This window comes from Lagenorhynchus albirostris, chromosome X (assembly GCF_949774975.1).
Source record: "Lagenorhynchus albirostris chromosome X, mLagAlb1.1, whole genome shotgun sequence".
Lineage (NCBI taxonomy): Eukaryota > Metazoa > Chordata > Mammalia > Artiodactyla > Delphinidae > Lagenorhynchus > Lagenorhynchus albirostris.
Genome location: NC_083116.1, coordinates 86303999 through 86325633, shown reverse-complemented (window position 1 = coordinate 86325633; position 21635 = coordinate 86303999). Strand labels below are relative to the sequence as shown.

General features: G+C 47.0%; 1 protein-coding gene and 1 long non-coding RNA gene across 2 annotated transcripts; both read left to right on the top strand.

Moving 5' to 3' along the window:
- The first annotated feature begins 213 nt into the window (after nucleotides 1–213).
- LOC132513894 (uncharacterized) lies at nucleotides 214–17988 on the top strand. Its single transcript, XR_009538567.1, has 3 exons — nucleotides 214–343; nucleotides 763–919; nucleotides 17892–17988. It is a non-coding gene; the product is annotated as an uncharacterized LOC132513894 (long non-coding RNA).
- GPR173 (G protein-coupled receptor 173) lies at nucleotides 17988–20744 on the top strand. The gene has a single exon (XM_060138518.1). It carries the CDS (start codon nucleotides 17989–17991, stop codon nucleotides 19108–19110), a length of 1122 nt encoding a protein of 373 aa, XP_059994501.1. The 5' UTR covers nucleotide 17988; the 3' UTR covers nucleotides 19111–20744.
- Nucleotides 20745–21635: the final 891 nt, after the last annotated feature.

Here is a 21635-nt window from a genome sequence, read left to right as displayed (position 1 = left end):
CCAGCTTAGTGCCCTGGGCTCCCCGCCGATGCCTTATCCAGGCTGGGTGTCCCCAGCATCTTGGGACCTAAATTTGTGTAAGCTGGGGTGCTTCCCAGGCCTGGAGGGTCCCTCCGGCAGGCCCACGGTGCCCCCGTTTTGCATCAGGACCCCCCCCCTCGGATGCTCTGAGCCACCCTCCTCAACCCGGATCTAAAACCCGGGACACAGCTATCAGGCCAGCCTCTCTCTCCACCCCACCCCCTCTTTCTGGCGTCCATCCCCTCCCCAACTCCACCTCTGCTGCTGCCTCTGGCTGTGGACCTGCACCTCTTCCCCATCCCCGACAGGCCTGGGGATCGAGGTGAGCCTGGATGAGAGCTCCCACAACCTGGGGCTCTCCCAGGCCATGGCCCGAGCGCTCCCAGGGAGGAGCCCCAGACCCTGAGCATCTGCTGGAGGCTTGGCAGAGGCCCCGCGGGGACCGTGTCTTCTGAGGACAAAAGGCGGCGGCCAGCGGGCAGACGGGGAGGGGGAAGGGGGGACCGGCAGCCAGGTGGGCAGACGGGTAGCAGGGGCCAGTGCTGGCCCCCCTCCCAGCTTGGCGGTGGCGTGAAGATGGGGGTGGGAGTGTGTAGTTGGGGAAGCACCTGCCTGGACCCCCACCTGCCAGCTAGCTGGGCACCCCAAGGCTGTGTGCTGCCCACCTGGTGTTCCCCAACACCCCCAGCCCTGCCCAGTGCACTCCTTCAGTGCCTGCTTCCCCTGATGTCTGCGATTTAGACCAGCCCGGCTGTATCCACGGCAACAGAAGCAGGAATGTCACTGGCTGCCAGCTCACGGAGGGTCCCACAATGTGGCCTGGGCTGTGATTTATCCTGAGTGAGACAGCTTGAGCCCCCTCCCTCGATTCCAAGACAGCCCTGCTGAGAGAGCCAAGGTAAGTAGTCAGCGTCCCTCCACCGAGGATGGGGGGCTGGGACTTCTGTCTCCCCACACATATTCCAGAGTCTCCATCACTGCCATGCTCTCTGTCTCTCTCTGGTTCTGTTAGTCTCTCTCTCTTTCTACTCCATCACAAGGGCTACTTGGGCACTCAAGCCTGGAGAGTCCTCTAGCCATCCCCATCTTCCTCAATCCCAAATGTCCCGTGAGGAAGGGAACCACCACCTGTTTCCCCGTACAAGGTCTGTTTTTATCATTATGGTCGCATTTGAGCACGAGGCTGTGTTAATATTTCCTTGTGTGCTGTCTGTGGAAGGCATGCCTGGAGCCCGGCTGTGCTCCCCTCATGATGCCTGCACCCTGGGCAGGCTCAGCCTCCTGCAGCTGCCTCCTCTCCCTCTCCCTCCTCCTCCACTCTCCGACAGCTTCCTTGGCCAGCATGCAGGGTGTATGTGTGTCTGCCTGAGTGTGTGAGCTGGCAGGTGAGTAGACGTGACAGAGAAGCTGCTCCCAGCCCAGACCACCCCCCACTCCTTGTTTCCTTCTTTCCTTCCTTCCTTCTTTCCTTCCTTCCTTCCCCTGTCTCTGCCCACAAGTAGCACTGACTTTTGCTCACTCACCAGGGAAGATACTGCTGTGATTTCCAGCAAGGGGGAGGAAGCCACTGTAGGGCTAAAAGGAAGGTGAGGTGGGGGTGGGGAGCACTTCCAGGCCCTAGTCTGCTTGATGCCTTGGTGGAGGCAAGGACCATGCCACACAACATCCTGCAGGGGCCAGACACAACATGGTTGTCCCCACAGTGTGGGCCCCAGCCTTCATCCAAGGCTCTCAGTCTGTTTCGGACTCCCATGTTGTGTCTGGGATTCCCCAGATATTATGGCCTTGTGGTCCCTCTGTCTGAAGAAGCAGGAAAGCCTGGTATATGGAGAACATGGATTCTTCAGGGACACCTCCCTCAACTACTGGCTCTGCAACTTTAGTGAAAGTGTGCTACTTATTGAACCTTAGTTTTCTCATCTGTCAAAGAGACTGGTAACCCTTCCTTCATGGCTGTGTGTAGTGACTAAATGAGTTGGTGCATGTAAGTAAAGGATGTGTATAGAAGTGGCCCTGAAGCAATGTCAGCAAAGCTCATGGTCAATATTGTTGCTGATTGTTCATGATTAATATTGTCATTAATTATTTGGGGGAAGGACTGGCCCCTCTTCTCCAGGGTCTTGGCTGAGATCTGGGGAGGGCAGCAGGTAGGTAAATGGAGGAGGGGAAGGGGAGGCAGGAGCAACTCTGTGTTGTTACTCCTCATTTGTAAGGAGGAATAAGTGGTGGCTGTGGGCAGAGCCTCCTGCCCCCACCCTCCTCCAGGCTCCTTTCCTGCACTTTCCCCTGTCTGTGCACACACACACACAGAGGCTCTAGCCCCCGTGATCTAGCAGAGGCCTGGCTTGCAGCCTGCAGCATTGCTGACTCTGGTGATATATGCATCTCCCTGTTGAGGGGAGACTTGGCAAGAGTTTGGCCTGTGGTCAGTGGTTGGCAGGGCGTGGGGACAGGGCTGAAGCTTCTGAGATCACGGGGCTTCGGGTGTGGCCCATGCAGCAGCCAGAGCTGTGGGGGACGGGTCCCGGGGAGTCACTAACATAGAGCCTAGGCTGGAGGGACAGTTGGGTCTGCTGGCTGGTTTCTGGGTGTGAGATGTGGTAGAACACTGAGTGAGGGGTCAGTGGCCGGAGGAGAGTCCTCAAGGCCAGGGGAGCATTAGAAAGAGGGGAAACACTGAGGCCCAGAAGACCTCCTCTGTGGGGGCAGGGAGGGGTGGGATATATAGAGTAGGCTTATGGAGTAGACTTTTCTGAAGAAGCATTAGGTGCAGAAGGGAGAGAACCCCACCTGTGGTCCAGAGGCATCTAGGCCTGAGCGTGGGTGTATATGTGCAACTGAAAACATATAGCTGTGTGTGTCTGTCTCTTCATGGGCACTATGAATGTGTATGAGTCTGTGTGTGTTAGCAGGTCACATGATGGTGTGAAAGTGTGTGGGTGTCTGGGTAGGATGGTGTGTGTACAAGGGAGTGGGTATGACTTTGCATGTCTGTGTGGGTGAGCAAATGGGCATGTTGGATCCTGAGCCTCAGTGAGGGTGTGTTTCTCTGAGCCAATAGGCCTGTTGAATGTCTGGCTAAATATATGTATGTGGTATACATTTGTCTTTGAGTGTACATGTCTGGTTGTATGTGTATGAGTGTGAGGGTTTCAGAATGCCTGGGTGTACATGTCCTATTAGGTGATTGCCCAGATATATCTGATTGTGTATATTTGTGTATGCCCCTGTGTGCATATGAATACAAGTGCATCTAAATGGTGTGTTTGTAAGTGTAAGGGCATGTGTATGTGTGTATGGCCATGCATGTATGGGAGGGTAAGTGTGGATACACATGCTTCTGTGTGGGTGTGCCTGTCGTGTATATGTATGAGTAGGCCTGTGTGTGAATGTCTTTGTGGATTCTCCAGCATTTTGAATTATGTCTACGTCTGTGTGTGCATGTTTGAATACATATTGTCTGTAGACAGACCCATGGGTCTACATCTGATTAGGGAAATGTTAGTGTAGATGGTCACACTAGTATAAGGATAACTAATTGTGTGGGTAGGGGAGAGTGTGTGAATGCACATGTTTTGTGCATGAAAGTATGCCTTGTGGTTTGCCTATGTGTGCACATTTGATTATATATATGGGTATGGCTGGGGGGCTATACACCTTTAAATATATGCACAAAAAGCTGTGTGCATAGGTAAATGGCTGCATTCATGTATATGTCTAGTTGTGTTTCTGGGTACACTGTTGTACCTCTGAGCGTACATCTCTGAGCGTGGTGTGAGTGCATCTCTTAGTGTGAGTGTGCACTCACACTCACTCAGTGTGGTGTGTGCATGAGTAACTACAACTCATAATACTTGGATGCACCTGTCTCATTATGTATTTTGTTTGAATTTCTGAGTGAATGTGAATGTGTGTGTGGAAATGCCTGTGAGTGACTGAGTGAATGTGTGTGTATATGCTAGTATGTGTGAACATCTAGCTGTGTGTGCACTTGAGTGAACATGTCTGTATATTTACCTGTGTATTCACACACATCTAAGTGTATGTGTGTGTAAATATGCCTGGGTGTGTGTCTGTCTGAATGTACAGGTGGTGTCTGAACTGTACCAATTTGTATAGTTCTAATTATTTGCATATGTGTATTTGTATTTATCTACCATTGTTGTTCTGGAGCATATGTTGTAGAACCGTGTAAGTGAATGTACATACACACCACTCTTGGCCTATAAGTGCGTTTGAGTGTGTGTGTGTGAGGTTGTCTTTGCATGTGTGTGTCTGTAATGAGTGTTAGCAATTCTTCTTGTGCAGATGTACAAGTGTGTGAGAATATGTGACTATTCTTCCATGTGTGCATGAGTCTTCTTTTGTTTGCATATTTTCTCATGGGTGTATGAACATGTGTCAACATAAATGGTGTGCGTAATTGTGTTTTGTAAGTACATTTGTGTCTCCATGTCTGATTCTGTGCATGCAGAAATGAATGAGGTACAAGCCTAAGTTCATGTGAATACGCTTATAGGTGTACATGCCCAGTTGTGTGTATAAGTCTATGTGTGTTAGAATGTCCATGTATGAGTACACCATCTAATTGACAAGCATGTGCACATCTGGGTGTTCATTTGTGTGAGTACATCCTGGTGTGAGTATGTGTGAATATGCTTATGTGGTCATGTCTGGGGCTGTATGTGTATACATTTGGGAGCTCACCTCTGTGTGTCGTGTTTGTTCATTGTCTCACTGGGTGTGATACAGAGTCTGCCTGTCTGTGGACATATGTAAATATGCCTGTGTGTACGCCTGTGTTTGTGAGTGAAAGTATGTCCTTCATGGGCATTATGTCATGTGAGTATATGCTATGCATATATGTCTGTGTTTGAGAATAAATGGATGTGCATATGTGGGACCAAGTGCAGTGTGAGTGTGCACTGCTGTGGGTGTGCCTGTTGTAGGGATGAGTGTAGGTATTTGTGCATGTGCCTGTCTCATGGTATGTATGTGAGAGAGGGAGAAAGATTTGGCCTTGGGCTTGTGCAGATAGGCCTTATCATTGAGAGGGTGATAAGGGGGGGTACTTATGAGTCTGTGTGATGCTATATGTACTCCAGCGTGTATTTATGTGCCTGTCTGAAAGTCAGGTACCCTGCTAGACTATGTCTGGCTCTAATTGTGTAGACATCCTAGATGATGGAAGCCAAAACACTTGAGCAATCCATGACCCCCTTCTGGGGTTTCTCTGGCCTTGACCATGTGCTGGGCTTCTGTGAGGGTCTCAGGAGAATTCCTGTCATCATTCACACTCAAGAAGTAAGAACCAAAAATGACTGATATCCTACTAGGGAAGGGGGACTGTGACCTCTTTAGAAAAGGATTTCTTGAAACACAAAGACCTCATTTCCCATCCTCCCCCCACCATCAGATGCCCAGGACAAAATGGCATTGTATGGTATCAAGGGTTGGTAAATGGTTTTCACACACAACACCCAAGTTGTGCTATCCAGGGAGAAATCTAGATCTAAATGTGTATGTATAAGTGAAAAGTGAAGGTATATTCAGGTAAAGTGGGGTGTGTGTGTGGAGTGGGTGCTATATTTGTTGAGAGAGAAAAAGAGAGAGAGAGAGAGAGAGAGAGAAGGGATCTGGATTGTGTGTATGTAAGAGAGAGCCTGGGCGTATCTGGGTAGGGTTTGAGTGTGAGACATTTGGGTGTATTTGAGAGGGATGAGTGTGGATGTGGGTGTGTGTGAATGGTGTATTTGTGAGGCACTATGAGACCATTGGCCTATTTCGGTGGAGGATGGTATAAGTAACATTTTGGGTGTGGCTGTGTGGGAATATGTGTGAGGATATATATATTTGAGGGGTATGTAGGTATGCGTGTATCTGGATGGCGCAAGAGAGAGTCGGGGGTTATCTAGATGATGTATGTTTTACAGTGTGGACCTATCTATGTTACGTGTATAAGAGGAAGTGTGGGTATTTCTGGGTAGAGTGAGTGTATGAAGGAGTATGGTGTATTGGGGTGGGGGCATTCAAGTGTGGGTGTATCTGGATGGTGTGTAGGTGGGTGAGAGAACACGTGTATCTAGGCAATATAAGTGTGTGATGGAGTTTATCTAGATGGTGTGTGTGTCTGTGTGTGTGTGTGTGTGTGTAAGAGAGAGAATTTGGGCACATCTGGGTGAGGGTGGGGTATATGTGAGTGTGTATATAATTGGGAGTATCTGTGGATGCTGTGGGGGGTATATGTGAGTGAGGTGTGTGTGGTGTGTGAGAAAGCATGGGTATACCTGCATGGTGTGCGTGGAGTGGGTATTCTGGATGATGGTGATTAAGAGAGAGGGGGGAGCTGGATTGTGTGTATGTATAAGAGAGTGCGTAGGTGTTTCTGAGTGTGGTGGGAGTGTGAGAGCATGAATGTATCCAGTGGGAGAAGTGTGTAGGTGTGTCTGGATGGGGTAGAAGTGTTTGGGTTTTATTGGGTCAGGGAGTGAATGTGAGTGTTTTGGTGTGTGGCTGGGTGTATCTGGATGATGTGTGAGAGAATGTGGTACATCTGGGCTGTTTGTGAGACAGTGTGTGGGTGTATTTTGGGTGGAGTGTGTTTGAATGTGAGTGCATCTGGATGGTGGGTGGGTGAGAGCACAGGTGTATTTGGGTGGTGGAGTATGTATTAAGGTATATCTGAATGGTGTGTTGTTAGAGCTTTGGGTGCATATCTGGGTATATATGTACTTGGGTATGTGTGTGAGTGTGTGTATAACTGGATGAGGTGTGAGAACGAGAGTTTGGGGGACATTACTGGGTGGGAAGTGTGTGTTTGGAATGTGGAGGCATCTGGGTGGTGTGGAGAGGATGAGAACATTGGATGTGTTTGGGCAGTGGAGTGTCTGGGGAAGTGCACCTGGATGGCATGTATGAAAGTTGGATTATCTGGATGGGATGTGTGTGTGTGAATTTGCAAGTGTATCTAGATGGTAGTGGAGTGTATCTAGATGATGCATATGGGTGTGAATGTATCTCAGTGGTCCACATGGGATGAATCTGGATGTTGTGTGTATGTATGAGAGTGTGGATGTATCTGGCTGGGGCTGTGTGAGTGGGCTCTGTGTGTGTGTGTATGTGTGAGAGAGGCAGAGACAGAGAGACAAAGAAAGAACATGAGAAGTGTGGGCATATATGGATAGGATTTGTTTGTGAGTGGGTGTCTCTGGATTATGTGTATGTGGGTATCTGTTCATGTGAATGTATTTGAATTGGGTGAGTGTGAGTATCTGGGTGGGGTGTAAGTGTAGTGTGTTTGAATGGTGTGTGCGTCATTGTAGGCGTATCTTGATACCACATGTGAAAAAGACTGTAGGTTTGCCTGGGTTGGGTATGAGGGCTCTGGGTTGGGAGTGTGTGTGAGTTTGGGTGTATCTGAATGTTGTATGTGAGAGTGTGGGTGTACTGAGTTGGAAGTTTGCTTAAAGTGTGGCTGTACCTGGGTGGAGTGCCTGTGAGTGTAGGTGTATTTGAGGTATGTGTGTATGAGGATGGGTGTGTCTAGATGGGATGTGTGTGAGAGAGTGTGTATCAGTATTGGGTGTGTGTGTGAGAGTGGGTGCATCTGAATAGTGTGTGTGAGAAAGAGAATGTGTACCCACCTGGGCTGGGGAGTGTGGGAGTGGGTATATCTAAGTAGGATGTGTGCGGTTCTCTCTGGATGGTGTATGGGAGGGAGATAGGGTATATCTGGGTGATGTGTGTGCATGTGAATATATGTGGGTAGTGTGTGTGAGAGCATTTGGGTATATCTGGTTGGGGAGAGTATCTGAGAATGTGGGTGCATCTGTATGTGAGTGTGGATTTATTTAGATGGTGTGTAGGTGGTATATGTGGGTGTTTTGTGTGTTTAGTAGTGTGGGTGTGTATTGGTGGGGTGCATGATTGTGGGTGTGTGTATGAATGTGTATATCTTTCCTGGGGCAAGATATACCTCTGCTGGAGTGTCTGTAAATGTGAGCATGTCCATGTTTGTGTATGTGTATGTGTGTAACTGTTTGTACCTGAGCCTGTCAGTACATGGCTTGTGTGTGCATGTGCTTGTGCTAAAGTAGTGTGTATCTGTATATGTGTATGAGGTGAGTGTGTTTCTACATGTGAGTAAGTTGGATCTGTAAGGTCTTGAGCCAGGCTCTGGGTTTACATGCCTTTATTAGCTGTGTGGCTTTGGACAAGTCACCTAACCTCAACTAAGCCCTAGTTTCTTATTTGTAAAGTAGGGGTAATAATACTACCTATCTCATAGAGTGAGAATTGGATGAGTTAATATTCAAAAAGTGCTTTGGACTGTGCCTGGTACATATTGAGTCCTCTGTGCCACATAAGGAGTTACCCAGTACTATAATTGTCACATACGCCTATGTGTAAGTGACAGTATGTGTCTATCTGCAAGTGTGAACGGGGTAGTTTCTATGTGTGTATTTGCCACATTATCAGTATCCACATGTATGTGTGAGAGAATGAGCAGATTGTGGGTGTATGTGAGGGTGTGTTTATACATAAAAGTGGGTTTGTACTTATATGTGTCCCAGTGTGTATATAAAACCATGGGTGTATGAGGATGGAAATGTGGGTCTAGGAGGTTGATGGAAGAGGTTTGGCCCTGTGTGTATGCTTCCCAGCATACACACATCTGAGTGTATGAGTGCATATACCTGTATCTGTGGTAGTGCGCAGTGCGTTTTTATCTGAATATGTAAACGGGTTTATAGTGGTCAGGATGTAAATGTGTGCATGTTGTGAGTGTCTGTAAATGTAAGAAGGTTGGTGTTCAGGTTTATATGTGATGATGTAGGTGGATGCGTGTGTGTGTAGAGGATTTAGGCCTATATGGCCATGTACTAGGATGTGTGTATCTGTGTCATGTGAATGTATGTGTAGGTGTGAATGAGTGTGTCTGTCTGTGTTTATAAGCAGCAGTAGCTATATGGGTGTGTATGTGTGAGCCTGCATTGCTTCACCTGCCTGCCTGCCTCTGTGTGTAGCCTGAGCCATGCCTGCCTCAGTGAGCCTGAGCCATGTGTCTGTATGGGCGAGCAAGTCTGTACTGTGTGTATATGTATGTGTGCCAGGGCAGGGTACATATAAGATGGTAGGTTTTAATCTCTTAGTGTAAGAACCTGGGGTGGGGAAGGGCCTGGATCTGTAGGATGTGAGCTGCACTTGCCCTGTGACTGAATGTCAAGTTCTTACATCTGTGCATACATGACTGTGTCTGAAAGCATATAGGTCCATACGATTTGGTCTGTAGGTGTATGTGTGTGCACGTGCCCATGTGAATGGCAAATGTATCGGTGCCTAGGCCTGTATTTCTATAGAAGTGTGGTTATATGTGTGTGTTATATAAATCTTTGCATGATTTGCTGGTAAGGGGGCACCTACACACATGCCTCTTTCTGTGTGGAGGAGGAGGTGTGTGTGTGAGCATCTGACTGCACCTATCAGCTGGGGTAAGTCTGGATGTGTGTGTAAATTTGAATCTCCATGTACACCTATGCCTGTGTGCTGTGTATCTGTTCATGTGTGCAAGTGTCCACGCAATACGACTAGCTGTGAATGTGTCAGGCACACAGAGAAGGTGAAATATTTGTATGGCACACTGTAGTAAACTTAAGAGGATGTAGGGCTACTGGGGTTTGGTGAAAAGAAATTCCTTACATTTTCTTTATATTATAAAAATTGTGGTAAGAAAAATTAAAATGCCAAGTTTTAGGAGAGTTATTTAATATTGAATTTGTATGCAACTTTCAAATGAAATCTTTTCCAAATATTTTCATAGTACACTTGAGCTCACTTCTGTAAACATAACTTTTTAATTCACTCGTGCAAATCTGTAGTGGTCAACATTCGTGCCCACTTCTTCTGCATCTTTGGTCATGACTGTCTTGGTTTATTTTATGGTCATTTTCATCATGATTTGGTAAATCACTTGGTGCCGAGCGTAGATCCCTTATGCCAAGTTGTTGTGTTTCTTGGTAAAAACCCAAACAGAACAAATGAAGCAAATAACCATTGGTACTGACACGGATATAAACTTCTATTGTGGCCTGCCTCTTCTTGATCTTGGAAGGCATGTTGTTGAAGGTAAGACCCATTCCATGGAGGTTGTTTAGGCATAGTTTGCCCTAATGTCCTCATAATTAGCTTGAATGTATGAATGTAGCAGCATGGTTGTGCAGGTCAGCAAAACTCACCTCAAAAGCATGAGCTTTGGGGTCATCAGGTATCATTTTGGTTTCTCTGAAGCATCAGGTGCAGTTTCTTGTGTTGAATATGGCTGGTGCTTTCACACCATACCAACCTTTCTTAACAAATGGAACAACTGCTTGTTCGTGCCTCCCTTTTTCACCTCCCTTTTATAACTCACTTGTTCTTGCTATGCCCAGGCAGAGACCCAGCTTTTATGCTCAGAATAGCTACATGCTCTCTTCTGTCTCTTGGTAGTCACCATCAACAGGAAACCATTTGCCTAAGTGGCAGCAAATGGTCAAAGGGTATTTTTTAATTTATTAAAACTCTTTTCTCATCAATAATCTATAATTCTTAGTCTTTGAATTTTGTACTTCAAAGGTGAGATCCTTCTTTAAATCTAACACCTCTTTCTTTTCTTTCAGTCAAATGTGATCTTGAAATTTCTTGTAACAAATGCTCATGAATTTTGGATCCAACAGAAAATTTTCATTTTGAGTATTTAAAAATAATGATGAAGTTTTCCCCTAAGTAGACCTTGTTCTATTCATCCTAGTAAATCTTCTTTAGTATTTAACTTATAATGCTAACTAAACATCACCCAAGGAACTGTACTTGACCTGATTTCTTCTAAGTTGAAGTTTGGCTTCAAATCCATAAACCTTGTTGGTATACTTTCATGTATCTTTGAGTGTCGAAAATTTTTGATGTAATTTTATTCATGTGCTCAAAGAGCCATGTGTTGAAGCCAGTAAGCATCAAATCTGCAAAGTGAGAGTCATTCACAGAGGAATGCTGAAATTTTTCTTTTAGCTCATAAATCCATTATAAACTCTACACACTTAGGCTTAAAACAATAGAGAAGGGTGTACTGATTCCAGTGCTTCACAGAAAGCTGACAAGTGGGTGGGTAGTGCCTTGGATCTAATTAAATTCACCTGGCATCATTTACTGTGGAAGTTAGACCTTCAGGCAAACTTTTATAGGTTAAGGCTCCTCAGTGGATGACTCTCAGCATTTTCAGAACAAATTCCAGCTGTAAACTTCCTGCCATCACAACAGCAGCGTCAGTCCACAGATTTATGCAGAGTTTCCACAATATTTCAAAATATTTATGTATCACTTTGAGTATTTCAACCTTAGTTTATTTTGGTGCTTCTGGCATTTCTCTTCAGGCTTTCTGACTAGTACTATAAACCAAGCACAGTTAATCAACATCCTGAGATACATCAATAGAAAATGAAAACCCCTTTGATTCAGCAATCTTCTGGGTTAGTGTTATCTCGATGTCCTTTGACCTGTCACCAGTGTATCTCCTAACAGAAATAATTGAAAGTGGCCCCTGTCCCATTTCTTCTACCTTGTTGGTCTCAAATACAGTGTGGACATTTTCCTGGCAGACTGCTAACATATGAGATTCTACTGGGCGGGCATCTTAGCTTTACTTGTTAATTGTATAACCCTGTTACTAGCTGGTTGAACTCCATCTAAGAATGTTCTAACTCATCTCAAAAAAGAGCCCAGTTTCTTAATTTGTTCTTCCAGATGCTTCAAAAAGTCCAAATCTTTCTCTGTGTGATAGAGTGTTTTGTGGTCAGTTGACCAACATAGCCTACTGCGAAGGTTTCTGTTGATAACTTTTGCACACAAATTGGACATTTAGGTTGAGGAAAAGAGGGCTAACTGGGCAGCTGAACTCAAATTTGAGACAATCCTCATTAAATTGCTTAAATTAGGAACATCCTGGATTATTTTGGAGGGGAGACTACTGTGTTTGTCTTATGAGTCTCTTGATTTTCCAGCTTTAATCAAAAAGTCCAATTTGATGGGGAAAGAAATATCTTAAGAATTAAATCTACGTGAATATAAAGTATTGAAGGGGTCAGCAGACTGACCCTTTGTGTGACCCTTTGTGACTTCTGAAAACTGATTTTTTCCAAAATTCAAGTTTTAGGTCTTCTGCATTTTTAAGCAGCACTCTGAGACAAACCCAGAAAGGCCTAGAGTTCCCTTTAATGAATCAATTCAATTCAACTATAGTCAGGCTGCACTCATTTACTGACAAATATTTTACCTAAAAACAAAAGATAATAATTAATTATGAAATTAATTATGAAATGTTCTAGAAGAAAACTTTTTTAATAAAGAAGCAACAATCAAGGAAATTAACAAAATTGTTATATTCTCTTTAGGAACACCTAATTCTATATAATAGTAATAACTGCTACAATCATACAGCCCTTCTATTTTCATAGAAAAAATTGTGGAAAAATAAGAATGAGATCAAATTAAAAGAAAAACAAACATTGTACATATATGGGCAAAGCCAAAAAACCTCACTGATGATGAACAACCAGTGGCAACCAAAGTAATAAATCTGACTATCTGGGATGTTTCGACAGGAAGCAATCCAGACATTTACAACCTCCCTTCTCACATGGTCCCCTCAAGCCCCCTCTTGCTCCAGCCCCAGACAGCTCTGCCAATGTTTCCACCTGTGCGTTCTGGAGTTGGCTGCTCTGTGCACTTGCACGGGTTTGTCTCTGGGTGTATACCTGTTGCAGGCTGTATATGTCAAGTAAGTATCTGGTTTGTGAGCAAGTTTGTGTGTGTATAGACGTCTGTGTGTGAGAGTGTATCTGTATACACTATATCTGGCTTTTTTCTTTGTGTTTGCTTGTGCTTGCATATTTCTAAGGGGTGTGTGTGTGTGTCTGTGTTGGAGCTGGTCTACTTCTCTGCATGAGTGAGCGTGTACATGTATGGGCATCTGTGTATACCTGTGCTAGAGTGTACACATCTGTGTTGGTGAGTGTGCCTAATCTATGTGAGAGGTTTCGGATCAGTTGGTCTCTGTATGTTAGAGTGTGTTAGAGTATGTACATGTGTGATATGTGAGCAGTTTTTTACTTGTCTGTTTTTTCTGTGGGTATCTGAGGGGCAGTCTGTATATACATATGTGTGGCAGGGTTCAAGTGCATGTGAGCATGCTGGCATATGTAAGTGACTGAGTGTTAACATGTGTAACCATGTTTGTATATGTGATGACATAGGTATGCCACTGTTTTCTTGCAACTGTGTTGCAAGAGTTTAAATACGTGAGAGGATTTGAATCATCAGGTACACTGGGACAAAGGGTATATATGAGTCTACATGTGAGTGACAATGAGTAGGTTTGTGTGTGTGTATCTGTCACAATTTGAAAGTTTGTATGTTAAGGGAGTTATAATTGTGGGTTTGTGGGCCACTGCACGTGTGTGTGTGTCTGAGTGTGTCTGCATATTAGCAATTCTCAGCTCTCTCATACCCAACACCCTCTTTTATGTAACATATTTTGTAACACCCCTTTACTATTTGGACATGAAGTTCTTAGATAATACAATCTCTCTGCATATATAATTTCAAAAGAAAATTCATATAGTATGTTATACAATAGCCACATTATATTAACTCTAATATAAATAAATAAGAAATAAAAGTGACTTATAAGAAAATAATTTGCATTTCAATATGGAAATGCTTGGGCATGACACTCCCCAGGAGATTCAGTGAATTAGAAGCTTGTAACATCTTATGATGAGTAAACGTGGATTTAGGAGAAGGGGAAAAATCAGAAGCTGCCCCTTGTACGAAGTGCAGGCAAATGACAGGCAAAGGCCTAGGGGTGAGAGTTTCTGAAATACTGAACAGCTCAAGGAAAGTGCTCTACAAAACAAAGTACAGTCTCTAGACTTACATGGCAGCCACATTCCTGGATAATTCAGGGTATATTAAATCAAAGGAACAACTGTGTTTAACTGTGAAATAGAGTTAGATTCTAGGTTCAGTTCATTCCAAGTCCAAAATCCTGTGGGTTGAGGGACATATGTTGGCTGTGTGGGACTGCTCCGCAGGTCACTGAATGGCCAGCATCCTCGCCCAGGACCCCAAATGTTAGAAGGACACACCCAGCACTGTGGCCACCAAAAATGCTCCTATAAATTTCCAAAATGTCCCCTAGGGGGCAGTAATGCCTTTGTTGAGGACAAAGCACTGGTGTTTAAGCAGGGTACACTGTGCCTGTGTGAATGAGGACGCATACACGATATACCGTGTGTGTGTGTGTGTGTGTGTGTGAGTGCCGTGTGTGCACACCAGTGCCCCTGTGTGTGAGCTGGTTGCTGTCTATGGGTCTCTATAGGAGTAGCCTATGTGTTTGTGAGTGTGTGTGTAGGTGTCTGTGTATCTCTAAGGGCATCTGAGCACGAGCAGGTGTGTACATGTTATGTGTATGCACATGCACCCTTAGTTTTGGATGGTCCCAGGCTGTGGCTGCCAGTCTATGCTTAGAAGAACACTCTCCTCACTTTTTATATAATCACCCCAGCTTTCCAGGCAACACCAGAGTTTTGTTTGTTTGCTTCTATTATTTTATGGGTTTTTGTTTTGTTTGTTTTGTTTTAGTGTTTGTTTTTGTTTTCACTGGGACTTGGCTACACATTATCCACCTTCTTGGTCTTAGTGTGTCTCTCTGTGTCTCCCTCTCTGTCTCCATCTTTATTTCTGCCTCTCTCTGTCTCTGTCTCTGCCTCTGTGTCCGTCCCCTCTTTATCTGTCTCTCATTCCCCGTCCCTGTCTATTTCTCTATATCTTTCTCTCTTTATTTCCTGGCATTATCCCTTTCCTTCTATCTCTCTGTCTCTGTCTCCCTCCCTCCTTCCCTCTCTCCCTCTGTCTCTATTTTTTCTGTCTCTATTTTTTCTCTCTATTTTTCCCCTTTCTGTCTCTATTTCTCTCCCTTGTCTGTCTCTTGCACTTTCTCTGTTTCTGTGTGTGTGTCTCTCTCTTTTTTCTCACTTTATCTCTTCTTCCTCTTTCTGTCTCTATTTCTATCTCCTCTTCTCTGTGTAAGGCTCTCTCCTTTCTCTGTGTATTTGTCCCACCCCTTCCCTCCCTCCCTCCTATGTCTCCATCTGTCTGTCTGTCTGTCTGTCTCTCTCTCTCTGCTCCTCTCTCCTTCTTTGTCACTCATGTGTCTCTCTGACTCTGTCTTACATTCAGTCTCTGTCTCTATCACTTCCTCCCTGCCTCTCCTGAAGGCTAAGAAGTGCGTGTGTGTATGTGTGTGTGTGTGTGTGTGTGCATATTTACACACACCCAGCTATCGGCTGGTCCACAGTTGTGTGGGAGCTATGAGGCCTTGAGGGGCCGAAGGGGCCCACCAACTCCGCTTCTCTCAAGCCCCTGCCCTAGCACCTTCTCTTGGCCCACTGGCACCAGCTCTGAGACTTTGGGGTACCATCAAAGTCTGGCCCCAGATGGCTGTGGCAGGCCATGTTGGGTTGAACTGGGAAACAGTGCAGAGGGGAGCCGTTTTCCTGGGAGGGAGGAGGTAGAAAGACATCCACTCAAGCCCCACTTCCCCCAACTTCAAGCCCATCCCAGTCCCAGCAGGAGTTCTGAGCTTCTCCAGCTTCTGCCTTGCTGCCTCTCCTCAGGGAACTGCCCTGCTACCTTGTCACACCCCACACCCAGCCCGCACACACTAGGAGCTCTCCTGCTTCCCCCCAGGTTTTGCCTGTGCTGTCCCATTCACTCACTGCCCAGACAGCTCTCTCAGCAAATCCCACCTGGAAGCCTCCAGGCAGCCCTCCCTGAGCCACCAGCCCCTCTAGTCCCTCAACCAATTGATTTGACAGCTTTTGACTGAGGGCCTACCATGGGCTGTGCACTGCTCTTCTAGAGGAGAGTGTGTGAGTCGATAATCCCTACCCTTGTGGAGCTTTCCTTCTAATAGGGAGAGGCAGGCAATAAACCAAAAATTTAAAGTAAATATTTTATAATAACTATAAATGGAGTATAACCTTTAAAATTGTGAATCACTGTGTTGTCCATCTGTAACTTATATAATACCATACATGAACTATATATCAATATTAATTAATTAATTAAAACAACTATTTTAAAAGTAAATTATATAGTACATTAGAAGAGAGAAATTCTAGGAAGAGAAGCAAAGCAGGGCAAGAGGCACGGGGGTGCTGTTATTCCTTACCTGGATTACTGCAAGAGCCTCCTAAGTAGTCTCCCTACTTCCACCTTTGCCTCACATGATCTGTGCTCCTCACCGCAGCAAGCAGGATCCCATTCAATCCTGAGTCATATCACATCTCGCCTCTGTTCAAAACCGTCCCACAGCTCCCATCTCACTCAGAGTAAAAGTCACAGTCCTCACCATGGCCTATGTGATCTGGCCTCACCACCTTTCTGACCTCACCTCTTACCACTTTCCCCTCACTCACTGTGTTCCACCCTCTTCCTTGCTCTTCCTCAAATGTACCACATGCAGTCTCACCTCAGGGCCTTTTCTCTAGCTGTTCCCTCTGCCTGGACTTCTCTTCCCCCAGATGACCACATGGCTCACTCTCTCACCTCCTTCATGTCTTTGCTCAGATGACACCTCCTCCATGAAGCCTTCCCTGTCCACCTCATCTAAAACTGCACTTCTCCCACCCTTAGCACTTCCTATCCCCCTTCCATCCTTTATTTTTATTTTTAGGAACCTATCATCATTTGACCTAGTATACTTCACCTATGTATCTTCTTTATTGTCTAGAATATCAGCTTCACAACGGCAGGGATCTTTGTCAGTTTATTTCACAGCTGTATCACCAGTGCCTGGCATGCAGTATATGCTCAATAAATAGTTTTTCAACAAATGAATACACACAAGCATACCTAAGTCTTTATATTCACATATACTCTCCACCTCACTTAAAGTAAAAACCCAAGTCCTTGTCATGGCCCACAGCCCTGCACGATCTGGCCCCAGACCCCTCTGTGAATTCACCTTCCACTGTCTCTCTTGCCACCCTGTTCCAGCCACACTGGTCTTCCCATTGTTCCACGAGCATGCTAAGCACATGCTTGGTTATGAATAAAGAAACCTATTTAATGAGTGGCTACCAGCATTAACCAAAAAATCTGTGAAACAGAATAGAAACTAGGTACATTATACATAGGATCTGTACTGTTTTGTGAAACTTTTGGTTCAGCTCTATGTACACATGCTTGTATGTGTACCAGGCTGTGATGTAAAATGTATTTCTTACTATGGGTGGCAGTTTAAAAAGTTTGAAGAACACAAACTTTGGGCTTTGCAAAGGGAGAGAAGAGCTGCATCAACATCCCCATCCCACAGACCCACCAGTGGAGGAAACAGATAACCGAGGACATCCAGAGAGACGAAGCACCTCCTCACCCAGCAAGGAGGGAGAAGGAGCAGCAGTGGGCCAGGGGCAGGGCCTGACACCAGCCGGGGAATAAGTGGGGAGGCCACCTAGACATACTAACACTGCCCTTTCTGTTTCTTCCTCACTTTTCCTTTCCACCTGTTTCTCACTGTCTCTTTTTCTTGTGTTTCTCTCCCTCCCTCCCTACGCCCTCCTTCTTTCCCCCACTTCCTGTCTCTCTGGTTCTGTCTCTCTCCCTGTCTCTTCTCACTCTTTCTCATCCCCTCCATTTCTGTCTCAATTTGTGTCCATTTTCTATCTCTTTGTTCTCTCCTTTCTCGCTCTCTCTGTGCCCCTGTGTGTGTTTTCTCTCTGTCTCTTTCCTGCCCTCATATCTCTGTCTCTCTGTGTCTGTGTCCTCATTTGCAGGTGCAGCCCAGCAGGACAACTGATGGAGTCCCCCGGGGCCCATCGAGCACCGGACTGGCTGACCCCATAGGGTTGGGAGCAGCCCCTGCCCCTCAGTATGGCCAACGCCACTGGAGAGCCCGAGGAGGTGAGCGGCGCACTGTCTCCACCATCAGCATCGGCTTACGTGAAGCTGGTGCTGCTGGGACTGATCATGTGCGTGAGCCTGGCGGGCAATGCCATCTTGTCCCTGCTGGTGCTCAAGGAGCGTGCCCTGCACAAGGCTCCTTACTACTTTCTGTTGGACCTGTGCCTGGCTGATGGCATACGCTCTGCCGTCTGCTTCCCCTTTGTGCTGGCTTCTGTGCGCCACGGCTCCTCATGGACCTTCAGTGCGCTCAGCTGCAAGATTGTGGCCTTTATGGCTGTGCTCTTTTGCTTCCATGCGGCCTTCATGCTGTTCTGCATCAGCGTCACACGCTACATGGCCATCGCCCACCACCGCTTCTACGCCAAGCGCATGACACTCTGGACATGCACAGCTGTCATCTGCATGGCCTGGACCCTGTCTGTGGCCATGGCCTTCCCACCTGTCTTCGACGTGGGCACCTACAAGTTCATCCGTGAGGAGGACCAGTGCATCTTTGAGCATCGCTACTTCAAGGCCAATGACACGCTGGGCTTCATGCTTATGTTGGCTGTGCTCATGGCAGCCACACATGCTGTCTATGGCAAGCTGCTCCTCTTCGAGTATCGTCACCGCAAGATGAAGCCCGTGCAGATGGTGCCAGCCATCAGCCAGAACTGGACATTCCATGGTCCTGGGGCCACCGGCCAGGCTGCTGCCAACTGGATCGCTGGCTTTGGCCGTGGGCCCATGCCACCAACCCTGCTGGGTATCCGGCAGAATGGGCATGCAGCCAGCCGGCGGCTGCTGGGCATGGACGAGGTCAAGGGTGAAAAGCAGCTGGGCCGTATGTTCTACGCAATCACACTGCTCTTCCTGCTACTCTGGTCACCCTACATTGTGGCCTGCTACTGGCGAGTGTTTGTGAAAGCCTGTGCCGTGCCCCACCGTTACCTGGCCACCGCTGTTTGGATGAGCTTCGCCCAGGCTGCCGTCAACCCGATCGTCTGCTTCCTGCTCAACAAGGACCTCAAGAAGTGCCTGAGGACTCATGCCCCCTGCTGGGGCACAGGAGATGCCCCGGCGCCTAGAGAACCCTACTGTGTCATGTGAAGCAGGCTGGTAGGCAGACAGGCAGGGAGAAAGTCAGGGCCACCATGATGGGGCCAACAGAAGGGGAGAGGTGGGGCTCCATAACAGGAGCCTTTCTTTCTGAGCTCCAGCCCCAGCCCCTCGAACCACCTGGAATCTAGGTACCTTTGTCAGCACCTCCCCAGGGTTGGGGACTGGGTGGAGGACTAGGAAAGAGGCATTTCTAGTTCTGTGGGGCCCGTCTCCGCCACCTCCTTCTCCACTTCTACAATCTCTCTCTCTCTCTCTCTCTCTCTCTCTCACTCTCTCTCTCTCTCTCTCTCTCTCTCTCTCTCTCTCTCTCTCTCTCTCACACACACACACACAGAAGTGACAATTCAGAAAAAAAAACTGAAAATGCAGGTTTTTCTACTCACAGCTGAGGAGACAGGCTTTCTTGCTTTAATGTCTCTCCTCTGACATTGTCCAGAAGGGGGAAATTTGTCCTGTAAAATAGACTTCCAGAGTCCTTATTGTCCCCTCTGCTCCCACGTACCCTCCCCTTCCAAGTCCTTTAGCAAGGCCTGGATGTTTAGAGAGAAATTGATCTGCTGACAAGAGGGACCGAAGGGGCTGCTGGGTTCCCAGGGAGCAAGGAATGTTTAATTGCTATGTTGTGTGCAATGTTGTTTTAGGCTAACCCTGGTCCCAAGCCCGGTCTTTTCTCCATCCCCGCCATGTCCAGACCTCCCAAGTGTTTCTTGAGCATCTGTTTGAGAAGCCAGGAGGGGAGGGAGAAGGGCTTCTGGGATGGGCCCAGGTTAGGTGAAGAGCAGGATGTGAGTACACGCCTTGAGCTGAAGAGACCCCAGCTTGGCTGCATTCTCTCAAGCTGCCAACTGGATCCCCGTGCCCCAACTCTTCTTCTTGAGGATGGAAATCCACTCCAACCCCACTGGGGTTGATGTGGGTGCCATACAGGCAGGAGCAGCCCCCCACCCCATGGAAGTGTAGGGAGAAAGTCAAACTCTCCAGAATGGCTGGATCCCAAAGGCTGGGGTCAGAGTGGAATTCAACCCCAGAATTGTCTCCTGAGTTCATGATACTCTCCTGAAGATGAAAATTCTTTGAGGGACTTGGTAAGTCATAGTGGTATAAAGTCCAGGGCACTGTGGACTTGAGTCCATTCCTCTCTGACCTCTTTTTGTCCCCCTCAAGCCTCAGGAGCCTCAAGCCCCTCTGTGGTAACCCTTGGCCTTCTGGGCCCTCAGCCCCCAACTTCCTTGCACTGAACAGCCCTTCCCCTCTTCCTCCCTCCACCATTACTTCCACCCCAAGTGGAGCAGACTGCAGCCAGAATCCCCAGGTGGGAGATCCCAAGCCTCCTTCCCAGGGCAGAGTCCACTCTGGGCTCCCATCAAGTCTCATGGACTGGTGAGCCAAACTGGCATTCTTTGCCTGGTCTTGCCCAAGTTCTCTGTCCCCCTCTCATCTCCTGGGAGAGCAGGAGATCTGTATTTATCCACCTCCTTTCCCTTCCCTACAGAAGCCCTTGTCCTACACTCCCTCCCTACTCCAAGACAGCTCCAGAACTGGGCAAACCTTGACCCAAGAGGGATGGAGAAGGCACTCTAGGCAGGAGAGACACTAATGAGCCTGGCTATGGAGTGGCCTTGGAAAGGCAGGCCAGAGTGGCTGAGAGGCTGGGGGTGGGGGGTACCTGTTCTCTCAGTGATAGTGATGGGGGTGCCTTTCAGGGGGTGGGTTGGGGCACCACAGGGGTGGGGGTAGATAGGGTACATTCAGGAGGATTTGCCTCCATTTCCTTTTTCTAACTGCGTGGATTCACCATTGGATTTTGTAAATGGAAAACAAATGAACAATGCTATATTGGATGTTTTCTCTTTGTGTGTGTGTGTGTGTGTGTGTGTGTGTGTGTGTGTGTGTGTGTGTCCTGTCTGTGTGACTACATGTGGGGAGGTATGGTCAAGTGAGACAGTGTATCTGCGTGACTTTGTTGGGGGGCACTCCTGCCTGGGGCACACATGTGACCAAATGCCTGTATGTGGAGACATATACAGTGCACACATGTACACATATGCACCTAATTGAGAGGGGACAAAATAGAGTATGTGCCTGCAGCAAGAAGTAGAGTGGTCGGAGAGATGGAACTTGAAAACGGTACGTATGTATGTAGCAAGAGGGTAGACTCCCATCTCATAAGATCTTCCTCCCTTGGCCCAGGCTCTGAACATGGGCGACAGGATACTTGAGTACCCCATCTCTTTCCAAAGCCTGGAGCCCCCAGGTACCACTCCCAACTCCTGTATCAGTCTCCTCTCAAAAAGCCAGATAAGGTGTTCCTGAAAGTGGACCACCATGGAGAATGTTGACTGGGAATTGGGGATCAAACTTGAGGGGAACTATTGGGGTTAGGTAATGCCCGCCCCCCAACACACAAAATAATGGCTTCTGGAGGGACTGCTCAGTCTGGGATAGGAGCCCTTCGGAAGGGTCCACTGTATACAGCTCGGATTTTGGTAAGCTTTGATTAAATTCAGAGGGAG